The 11,217-nt window shown below is 47.0% G+C and overlaps 1 protein-coding gene across 1 annotated transcript; it reads right to left on the bottom strand.

Annotated features, from left to right (window-relative positions):
* Nucleotides 1–8,028: 8,028 nt before the first annotated feature.
* On the bottom strand, nt 8,029–9,014 carry LOC116468951 (KH homology domain-containing protein 1-like). The gene is made up of 3 exons (XM_032153256.1): nt 8,903–9,014; nt 8,553–8,735; nt 8,029–8,228 (listed from the first exon to the last, which is right to left on the bottom strand). Exons 1-3 carry the CDS (start codon nt 9,012–9,014, stop codon nt 8,029–8,031), a joined length of 495 nt encoding a protein of 164 aa, XP_032009147.1.
* Nucleotides 9,015–11,217: the final 2,203 nt, after the last annotated feature.

Here is an 11,217-nt window from a genome sequence, read left to right as displayed (position 1 = left end):
GGCTGAGCACAGTGGCTCACGCCTGTAATCCCAGCACTGTGGGAGGCCGAGGTAGTTGGATCCCCTGAGGTCAGGAGTTCAAGCCTGACCAATATGGTGAAACCCCACCTCTACTAAAAATACAAAAATTAGCCAGGCGTGGTGGTGTGAGCCTATAGTCCCAGCTACTCAGGAGGCGAAGACAGGAGAATTGCTTGAACCCGAGAGGCAGAGGTTGCAGTGAGCCAAGATTGCAGAGATCACGTCACTGCACTCCAGCCTGGGCAACAGAGTGAGACTCCATCTCAATAAATAAATAAATTAATTAATTAATTAATTAAAACAAGTTTTCATTAACTGCAACAAGACTTCTCCCTCTAGCCCACCTAATTCCAAATTACCAAAGTTTTTGCTACATTTCAAAACAGAAATGTAGCAGCTACATTATGCACAAACTATCAATTTAGGCAATGCCCTGGAAATCACAGCACCACAAAAACTGGTGAATGGCAAAACTTTCCTGTTCAAATAAATAGGAAGGTCGAAGGTACATTGATATGAAATATTACTCTGCCTAGTCACATGATTTACTTCATTTCTGTCACAATGTTGGCGACTATTTTAAGTCCAGTATGCTCTAGGATAGATATCAGGGTTCTAGGGTTTCCGTACACTGTCCCTAAACCTGCACCTACTTTTAGAACTTTTCACTTGTATGCTTTTTTAGGGTTTTTGTTTTTGTTTTGTTTGTTTGTTTGTTTTGTTTGATTGTTTTTGGAGACAGTCTCTCTCTCTCTGTCACCCAGGCTGGAGTGTGGTGGTGCAATCTCAGTTCACTGCAACCTCTACCTCCCAGGTTCAAGCAATTCTCGTGCCTCAGCTTCCTGAGTAGCTGGGATTACAGGTGTACACCACCACGCCCGGCTAATTTTTTGTGTTTTAGTAGAGATGAGGTTTCACCATGTTGCCCAGGCTGGTCTCAAACTCCTGAGCTCAGAGGATCCACTCGCCTTGGTCTCTAAAAGTGCTAAGATTTACAGGCATGAGCCACCGTGCGCAGCCGCTTTTTTTTATCTTTGGTGACATTCATCTCTTTCCATTACTTGCTGCTTCTTCCTTCTCTGTTCCTTTGCCTGCATTGCTGTGACTCACTTCCTGTATCACCAATCCCTATCCATTCCTGTGCCCCCCAAGTAACTAGGTACTCACACCCTCCCCTTGCTGCAGCTCAGGGTGTCACTCACCCTCACATAAGCCATGAGGACATCACACCATGCACACCCCCAACACATAGATGCTTTTCAGAAGTGCTGGCACTGGTGCTCCTCATCTGAGCCCTCTGGCCAATGCTGCAATGCCCAGTTCTACCCCTGTTACCAGAAATCCCTCTGCTTGCTTGGTGGGAGAGGAGGCAAACCCCACTCCAGGATGGGAACTCCTTGCTCTTTTTTTTTCTTTTTTTTTTTTTTGAGACAGGCTGGGGTGCAGTGGCACGATCTCAGCTCACTGCAACCTCAACCTCTCGGGTTCAAGCAATTTTCCTGCCTCAGCCTCCCTAGTAGCTGGGATAACAGGTGTGTGCCACCATGCCTGGCTAATTTTGGGGTTTTATTTTTTGTTGTTGTTGTTGTTCTATTTTTCCGAGATGGAGTTTTGGTCTTGTTGCCCAGGCTGGAGTACAATGGTGCAATCTCAGCTCACTCCAACCTCCACCTCTTGGGTTCAAGCAATTTTCCTGCCTCAGCCTCCAGAGTAGCTGGGATTACAGGCATGCAACACCATGCCCATCTAATTTTTGCATTTTTAGTAGAGACAGGGTTTCACCATGTTGGCCAGGCTGGTCTTGAACTCCTGACCTCAGGTCATCCACCCTCCCCCCCTCCCAAAGTGTTGGGATTACAGGCGTGAGCCACCACACCCGGCCTAATGTTTGTATTTTTAATAGAGATGGGGTTTTACCATGTTGGTCAGGCTGGTCTTGAACTCCTGACCTCAGGTGATCCGCCCGCCTCAGCCTCCCAAAGTGCTGGGATTACAGGCATGAGCCACCATGCCTGGCCACTCCTTGCCTTTAGGGTAAACTAACTCTTCCACTCTGGATTCCCAAGCCCTTGGTTGTCACCTGCTGCCCCTCCCCTTCCCCATATCTACGGCATCTCACCCTTTCCCCTCATAAGTACGCTTAAGCCTCTTCCACGTTACCAACAACTTTCCAGTACCCTCCCTTCCTCTTTTTTTACTCTATACACCATCTTGACTTTAGAAACAAACTGCATCTTATAAAATAAATTATATAAAGTACTTCCATTTCCACAGCATCCACCCACTAACCAGCACATGACAGTCAGACTCACGACCACCCAGCAGCACAGAAAAGCTGCACTAGAAGTTCATCCGTGACCTCTTAGAAGCTAATTCGGCCGGGCGTGGTGGCTCATGCCTGTAATCCCAGCACTTTGGGAGGGCGAGGCGGGCGGATCATGAGGTCAGGAGATCAAGACCATCCTGGCTAACACGGTGAAACCCCGTCTCTACTAAAAATACAAAAAATTAGCCGGGCGAGGTGGTGGGCGCCTGTAGTCCCAGCTAGGCGGGAGGCTGAGGTAGGAGAGTGGTGTGAACCCCGGGGGGCGGAGCCTGCAGTGAGCTGAGATCGCGCCACTGCACTCCAGCCTGGGCGACAGCGAGACTCTGTCTCAAAAAAAAAAAGAAGCTAATTCAAGGGACACCTTCAACCAGCATCCCTTTTGGCTTTTCTTTAATAGTGGACACTGCAATCACTCTTTCGTTCTCTTAAAATTTCTCATCTTTTAGAACTCCACCCCTTTCCAGTTTGTAAGTTATGGAGAAAAAACCAAAGCATTTTTTCTAAACTCTCACTCAACAATCGACACAGAAGACTTCTGTGACCTCTGGTCACCAAGACGTGTATGGGGATTTCTCCCCACTGTCAAAAGACAAAATTACAACACATTTAGTTTGAAGATCTTAATTGGTTTTTGTTTGCAGTTTTAAAATTGTGCAACACCTCCTTCTATACAATTGAATGAATGTTACAGTGAGTCAAGCAGAGGAGTCTGGTTTTATAAACTGAAAAGAGCTGAGAAGGGCAGAAACAGTAAACAAAATGCAGATTGGTTTCAGTTAATTTCCTCATAAAAGTTAAAGCAAAGGGAACTTCTTAGCATGTTGGCTAAAACTGGCCTGTTTGGAAATTTAGTTATTGTCTCTACCTCTCTTATTTCTTGAAAGCTCAAACAACTTAGTTTTGGCTTGGTGATGTGTAAGTTTAGCACAAGTGATTCCACTGTGGTTTGGTCTGTTGGGCCTGGCAGCAGTAGTTCAATCCAAATCAATGGGCTCCTATAAATTTCCTTTAACACCACCAACAGCCAATCAATCAGTTCTGCAGTGGACACAGCTGAGTGTCTTCTAATTAAATTCAATTCTGGGCTGGGCTTAGTGGCTAACACCTGTAATCCCAGCACTTTAGGAGATGGAGGTGGGCAGATCCCTTGAGCTCAGGCATTCGAGACCAGCCTGGACAACATGGTAAAACCCTGTCTTTACTAAAAATACAAAAATTAGCTGAGCATGGTGGCGGGTACCTGTAGTCCCAGCTTCTCAGGAGGCTGAGGCAGGAGAATCACCTCAGCCTGGGAGGCAGAGGTTGCAGTGAGCTGAGATCATGCCACCGCACTCCAGCCTGGGCTACAGAGCTGGGCCCTGTCTCAAAAAAAAAAAAAAAAAAAAAATCAATTCTGAATTATCTACCTGGAGGTAGCATTAGATCCCACAGGTTGATGACTCAGTCCCACAAGACTGCCCTCCACTTCAGATGCCAATCACAAGCCCCAGGTTGTTTTACCTGGGCTTCTGACCAACTAGGGATAAATCAAGACTCCTACAACCCACTCCTAGGATTGGACTTATTTGCTAGAGCAGCTCACAGAACTCAGGGGAACACATTTACTGGTTTATTATAAAGAATATTTCAAAGGATATGGATGAAGACATGCGTAGGGCAAGTTATGAGGGAAGGAGTGCAGAGCATCTACCCCCTCCCCAGGCATGCCACCCTCCAGGAACCTCCAGGTGTTAAGGTATCCAGGATCTCCACAAACCCAGTCCTTTTATGCTTTTATGGAAGCTTCATTACATAGACGCGATGGATTAAATCATTAGCCATTGGTGATTAGCTCAACTTTCAGCCCCTCTCCCCTTCCCAGAGTTAGAGGTGGGGCTGAAAAGTTCCAACCCTCTATTCACATCTTGACCTGCCCTGTGACCAGTCCACATCCTGAAGCTACCTAGGGGCTCCCAGCCACCAGTCGTCTCATTAGCATACTAAAGACACTCATCAATTTCAGATTCCAAAGGTTTTAGGAGCTGTATGTCAGGAAACAGGACTAAGACCAAATACTGTACATATTTCACACTGCCACAGTCCTACGTCTCTGACTTGGTCATCTTTATAGACTTCTCCAAGCTCCTATTGTTTCTGATTTCTTTTTTTTTTTTAATTTGCTTTTTATTTTTGCCAGGCCCCTCCATCACCCAGAAATATTTCATTTTTTAATCTATTTGCTGAGTGAAGGAGAACAATCAATTCAGCCACTTGAGCTGATTTAACTTTTTTTTTTTTTTGAGACAGAGTCTCGCTATGTCACCCAGGCTGGAGTGCAGTGGCATGATCTCAGCTCACTGCAACCTCTGCCTCCCATGTTCAAGCAATTCTCCTGCCTCAGCCTCCTGAGTAGCTAGTATTACAGGCATGTGCCACCATGCCCAGCTAATTTTTGTATTTTTAGTAGAGATGGGGTTTCACCATGTTGGCCAGGCTGGTCTCGAACTTCTGACCTCATGATCTACCAGCCTTGGCTTTCCAAAGTGCTAGGATTACAGGTATGAGCCTCAGCGCCTGGCCTGTTTCGCATTTCTTAACTGTAGGTGTTCCCATGGATTCCATCAGCCTCTTCCCTTTTCTCCCTCAAGCTCCATGCTCTCCCCAGGTGGTCTCACTTATGATTTCAACTACTAATGCAGAATGATCCCACCCAATCATGTATCTCCAGCCCAGATGTCCCTCCTGAACATCACCTCTAGATGTCTTCCCTAGAGCCCAGATGCCCCAGATTAAAACAATTTAAGGGCAGGGATATCTCACTCGCATTATACCTCTAGCTTCTCACACAGTACTATGTAGTAGGGACTCAATATGTTAATGAACAAAAGTGTTTTGTTCACCCCAGGACTCTTATTTGGCTTTCAACAACTTCCAACCCCTAATTTCAGAGGCTCTGCAGTCAAGAGGAAAGTGCAGTCATCAAGACTTATTCACACTGTGTCGCAAATTTAATCTGTTACTTTTCCCAAAGGTCTTTACTGTATAAAGTAATCTGTTACTTTTCCAAAGGGGCCCATGAAGAAATCAATGCCACATAACCAGTAATCATGTTTCTACAAGACTAGGACCTAAAGAGCCCCACTCCCATCCCACTCAGACCTCACATTCTTGGTCTGTATTCCTCCCTATACCCCAAAACAACTGAGTCAGACCCCATAGATGACACCCATGCCTAGACTTTGACCATTCATCAGAAAGACTGCCTTCTGTCAAACCTCACTGTAGACCCCAAAGAAAAAAGGAGGACTATCTACTCTTCCCCTGTCCTTGTGCCCTGTAACACCATATTTCTGCTCCCCACCTCTCTTTACTCTTTCCTACCAATGCCACACCCATAGCCAGAGCCCAGCCTACACAGTCTTTGGATCCCAAGCCTTAGAGTAACAACCCAGGCTTAGTGACTGCCAATATTGTGTCAAAAAATGCTTCCCAGTTACCATCAAATGTAATCCTTACCACATTACCACAAGAAACAACCTTCAATAGAAGGACATTTTTATCTAACTGGAAGAACGGAGGTAGGGCTAACTCCAGGCAGAACACAATTTGTTCAATGACATCATCAAAGTTCCAGGTTATTTCTGTCTGTGCTGTCCTCCTTTTCAGCCGTGTATTACTGGTGGCTCCTCTTATTGTCTACAAGATGACAACAGTGGCAACTAATGCCACACAGCTCCTTAATCACATCTAACTAGAGACAGGAGGAGGCAGGAAACCCTCCACTCAAGTGCAGAGCATAAATCCTTTCCTAACACCTGGTTAGGTTAATACAGGTCACATGCTCCTTTCTGGACCAGTGAATCACAATGTGTATGGCCTGATTGGCTTATGTCAATCACCATTCCTCTTTTGGAGCTAGGGAGATAGGGTACGCCTTTATGAAATAATAGTTCTATTAGAAGAAAGATGGTGAAAGAATCCAGGCAAAAGAAAGCTGCTCACCTGAGGTAGTCAGTATTATCTCAATTTTATATGGGAAAACCAATGCACTAAGAAATCAGTGACTTGCTGAAGATCATAAAGCCATCTACTGGTAGAGCTACTACGTAAGTGCTTGTAATCTAACGCCAGTGTGTGAGATATTCATTCTTCCATTATGAAACTAGGCTGTACCCACACAGAAACCTCTGGTGACTGGGATTTAGAGATGAGAATTATAGCCTTAAAATATAAAATATTAATTTCATCATTTGTGGTATGAAACTTGAGAGAGAAAATACTATTTTTGCACGTCTTTTACAAAATAAGTTTTTTCTCTAGTTTATGAGCCATCAATTATTATATTATAAATTTAAAAGTAAACATGATATTTTCCTTGAGAATAGTGTAGTTTAGTTATATTCTTCCTCAAGCAAATTCGTAAGTGTTTTTATACTTTGAATATGATCTTTCTAACTTTTATTTGGTAACTGGCCATGTAAAAACCATGTAATTAGCAAATCTTGTTGGCTTCAAAATAGACAGCAAATTCAATCATTTCCTAACACTTCTACCATGCTACTCTAGTCCAAGTCATCATCGTTGCTCTATGCTACAGGACTGCAATTGGCTTATTATAAGATATACAGACTGATTAAGAAAATGTGGCACATATACACCATGGAATACTATGCAGCCATAAAAAATGATGAGTTCGTGTCCTTTGTAGGGACATGGATGAAACTGGAAAACATCATTCTCAGTAAACTATCGCAAGGACAAAAAACCAAACACCGCATGTTCTCACTCATAGGTGGGAATTGAACAATGAGAACTCATGGACACAGGAAGGGGAACATCACACTCCGGGGAATGTTGTGGGGTGGGGGGAGGGGGGAGGGACAGCATTAGGAGATACACCTAATGCTAAAGGACGAGTTAATGGGTGCAGGAAATCAACATGGCACATGGATACATATGTAACAAACCTGCACATTGCCACATTGTGCACATGTACCCTAAAACCCTAAAGTATAATAAAAAAGAAAAAAAAAAAGATATACAGACTGCTAGAGAAAGAAGAAATTTGAACGGGAAGAGTTCAACTGAGGACAGGTTTAGCTTGCTATAATCTTGGCTAGAGAGATCCAAATGTAGATTTGGCATTGGGAGAAAGTTCTGGAATGGATTAATTCACAGCTTGAGGGACTTCAGAATCTCCATCTGGACCCTTCCTCCCACCTTTCCATTCTCCCCATTTGTCTGCACTTCAAGATCCAGGAAAACCCTGGGGCTTCTAGGAGGGTCCCTTTTTAGAAGCCCCCGTTTTCATTCAACTCAGAGCAGCCTGACCAGGCTCCAGACCAGAGAGGGGCAGTTCCTGAAAGCACTGACTTTTGTGCCTGGCTCCTTCCCTGGGCTGGGCCTCCCCAGACCTCAGCACTTGCCCAGAGAATCCCATTCAGGGCTGAATAAGTTCATCCTAAGACGACAGCACATCGAAGTCTTTGCACCACGGGTAGCTTATTTTATTGGATTGCTTTGCCAATAACACTTCCTTACATTCAAGAGACTTCCCTCAGACACATGCCGAGAAGGCCCAAGAGGGACAGGTCTTAGCCACAAATTCAAACTTTCTTCAGTGTCTTTCATGTATTTCTCACCAAAACCGAAGCCAAGACTTCTCCTCGCAACCCCACTTCCCAGGGGAGATCAGTCCTTAATTACGGATACAGTGAACTCAAATGGAATCCCGAACAACCAATCACTTGGTAAGGGGAAGGTTGAGGAACGCTAAGACACACGGTTCCACTTATCCTGGGAGTCAAAGACAGGTCTCCGGTGTACGGTGGCACACTAATGGAGGCGACCAGATCATGGTTGGTCAGGGGCTGGCTCTGGACACGCTCCAGCATCTTGAGGCCTGCAGAGGAAGTGCCCAGGGCTGGTGAAGCAGAGCCCATTACTGGGGCCCTTGGCAGGCCTGGACTCCACCAGGGACATTGCAGGGAGGATGTCACCCCAGCCAGGACTTCCAATGTAACCTGTTTATACCTCCCCACTACCCTCTACTCCCTGAGCAATTGGATGCCACAAAAGTGAGCCCTTCCCTTCCCAGTGAACTCTAGGAACCACCTGGATTCCCCAGCCACACAAGGGATCCTTCAAGAACCCAAGGTGCCACACAACACGGCCAGAACTCCACCATCAAGCCCTCCACCACCACAGTTCAGCCAAGGATAATTACCTTGATCATGACGACAGGGGTCCTGGCTCCCCACGCAACAGAACATGTGCAGCAGCCACTGCCTTGCCCTATGTGGTCCCACTACAGTCACACGAGTCTGGCCTGTAGCTGTGAACCAACTCTCCAGCTGAATAAGGGTGTGGCTGTGCACCTCAATGCAGCGAAGGTATGTGTCACCATGCCCTGTGAGCATAAGAGGTGAAGGAGGGTCTATCAAGCACCAGCCCTTGGGGAGTCGGGAGGTGGCCTTGGGGGAAGGGATGTGTGACTGATGAAGGTAGGAGAGAAGGGAAAGATTGAAAACGGAGAAGACAAGGATGAAGGAGGGGATGTGGGCAAAGGCCACTCACCAAAGATGAGCTCCTCCTGGTCCTCTTCCATGTGGAACATCATTGGTGCATGAAAGTTTTCAGGCAGGGTCCACCATGGCTTCTTGCTGAGGGCACTTGTTCCCATGGCCATGCTCTGCTCTGACCTGATTCAGAAGAGGGGCAAGTCCAAGCAACTGGTTGGCAAAGGACTTAGAAAAAGTGAGGAAGGGCCTAGGCTCTGTCCTTAATATAGGTACCCAAAACAACCCGCCCCTTGAACCACCTTAGGGTGGATGTTCAATCCCCAGAGGTCTTCCCAAGATAATTCTTTCCAAGTAATTATCTGCTCCGAGCTTAATCCTTTCATGCCAAACTTAATCATCTGAGTAGTGCTTGCTTTTCTGATGCCCTGGAATTAAAAATTTTCTTCACTCTAAATTCAGAGAATTTTGGAGTGAAGTCACTATTTTGCAATCAGTAGTGTAAGAACTGATTCAGGCAGGGATCATCAAGGGATGCTGATACAAATGAGGAGGCAGGGCAAGGGTTGAGGGATGCTTTATTTCTGGGTTCTCTATTCTTTTTCACTGGGGAGGTGCAAGAAGGCTCCAAATGGGCTCCCTAGATTTGCACAGGTGCTGGCAGCCACCCAGTGACCACATAGTATATTCCAACAAGACTGGGTTTGTTTGGTGTGCTGCATCAAGGGAGAGCAAACAACACAGGAAAATAAGCATGTCGTAGGGAGCCGATTATAGGAGTTGTCTAGGGGAGTCTAAGGAATGTTTAGGGAGTAGGGACCAGTTTTTGAAAATGGGGCAATTTGGTGATTATCCTGGTAACTTTATCTGGGAGGTAGGGGGATTAATGTGGTCTTGATTACAGAGTGTCAAATCTCTCTTGTTTCAAACATAGAGTGGACTTTCTACATCTTGTTGCATGACAATCACTGAGCAATCTTGACTGGTTAAAATATTTTGCGAGAGATGTTTATGTTTGGTAGGGATGATTCGAACTTGCCGGTCAGCTCGCAACTGCTAGTTCCTAGGTGCTTTTTCACTTATCATCCTCCCCTTTTGACCAAAGACAAACTCAGTCATCAGGACTTTCTTTTTTTTTTGAGACGGAGTCTCGCTCTGTCGCCCAGGCTGGAGTGCAGTGGCGCCATCTCGGCTCACTCCAAGTTCTGCCTCCCAGGTTCACGCCATTCTCCTGCCTCAGCCTCCCAAGTTGCCGGGACTAGAGGCGCCCGCCACCATGCCTGGCTAATTTTTTGTATTTTTAGTAGAGACGGGGTTTCACCGTGTTAGCCAGGATGGTCTTGATCTCCTGACCTTGTGATCCGCCCGCCTCGGCCTCCCAAAGTACTGGGATTACAGGCGTAAGCCACCGCGCCCGGCGTCATCAGGACTTTCATCTGTGGGGTACAGATCTACACCATTGCCAGAATCCACTGATCACAAGTTTATGGGGACAACATTGTCTGCATCTGCAAACAGTTGGTCTCTCTCGTACATTTTGTTGCAAAATATAATAGTGAAAATATAATGACCACACAGGAGCATTTCAGACTGTACAGGATGCACTAGTCAAATACAATACCAGTAATTACTAGAAAAAAATGACTATTAATCCTATTAATAGGCTGCAAAGACAGAGGCCTAGATTTCAAAACCAGGCCATGAAATCATGTCCCAAATCCATCTAAATCTGGTCTAGAGAGCCAGGTGGATTTGAGACGTCCAGAAGAGGCCAGAAAACCTCCCCATTTCAGCGCCTCTGCCTGGCCGCCCCGTCTGGGAAGTGAGGAGCGCCTCTGCCCGGCCGCCCCGTCTGGGAAGTGAGGAGCGCCTCTGCCTGGCCGCCCCGTCTGGGAAGAAGTGAGGAGCGCCTCTACCCGGCCGCCCCGTCTGGGAAGTGAGGAGCGCCTCTGCCCGGCCGCCCCGTCCGGGAAGAAGTGAGGAGCGCCTCTGCCCGGCCGCCCCGTCCGGGAAGAAGTGAGGAGCGCCTCTGCTCGGCCACCCCGTCTGGGAAGTGAGGTGCACCTCTGCCCGGCCACCCCATCTGGGAAGAAGTGAGGAGCACCTCTGCCCGGCCGCCCTGTCTGGGAAGAAGTGAGGAGAGCCTCTGCCCGGCCGCCCCGTCTGGGAAGAAGTGAGGAGCGCCTCTGCCCGGCGACCCCGTCTGGGAAGTGAGGTGCACCTCTGCCCGGCCACCCCATCTGGGAAGAAGTGAGGAGCACCTCTGCCCGGCCGCCCTGTCTGGGAAGAAGTGAGGAGCGCCTCTGCCCGGCCACCCATAGTCTGGGAAGTGAGGAGCGCCTCTGCCCGGCCACCCATAGTCTGGGAAGTGAG

This window comes from Hylobates moloch, unplaced genomic scaffold (genome assembly GCF_009828535.3).
Source record: "Hylobates moloch isolate HMO894 unplaced genomic scaffold, HMol_V3 SCAFFOLD_2, whole genome shotgun sequence".
Taxonomy (NCBI): Eukaryota; Metazoa; Chordata; class Mammalia; order Primates; family Hylobatidae; genus Hylobates; species Hylobates moloch.
The sequence above is the reverse complement of the archived record's forward strand: the minus strand, read 5'-3'. Positions and strand labels throughout refer to the sequence as shown.

Bases quoted from the DNA above. Each gene is read 5' to 3' on its own strand.
- LOC116468951 (XM_032153256.1), bottom strand. From the start codon at position 9,014: ATGGCCATGGGAACAAGTGCCCTCAGCAAGAAGCCATGGTGGACCCTG. The intron at 8,736-8,902 runs GTGAGTGGCCTT...TTATGCTCACAG, and splicing joins CCAGGAGGAGCTCATCTTTG to GGCATGGTGACACATACCTT. The intron at 8,229-8,552 runs GTAATTATCCTT...CTTCCTCTGCAG, and splicing joins CCCCTGTCGTCATGATCAAG to GCCTCAAGATGCTGGAGCGT.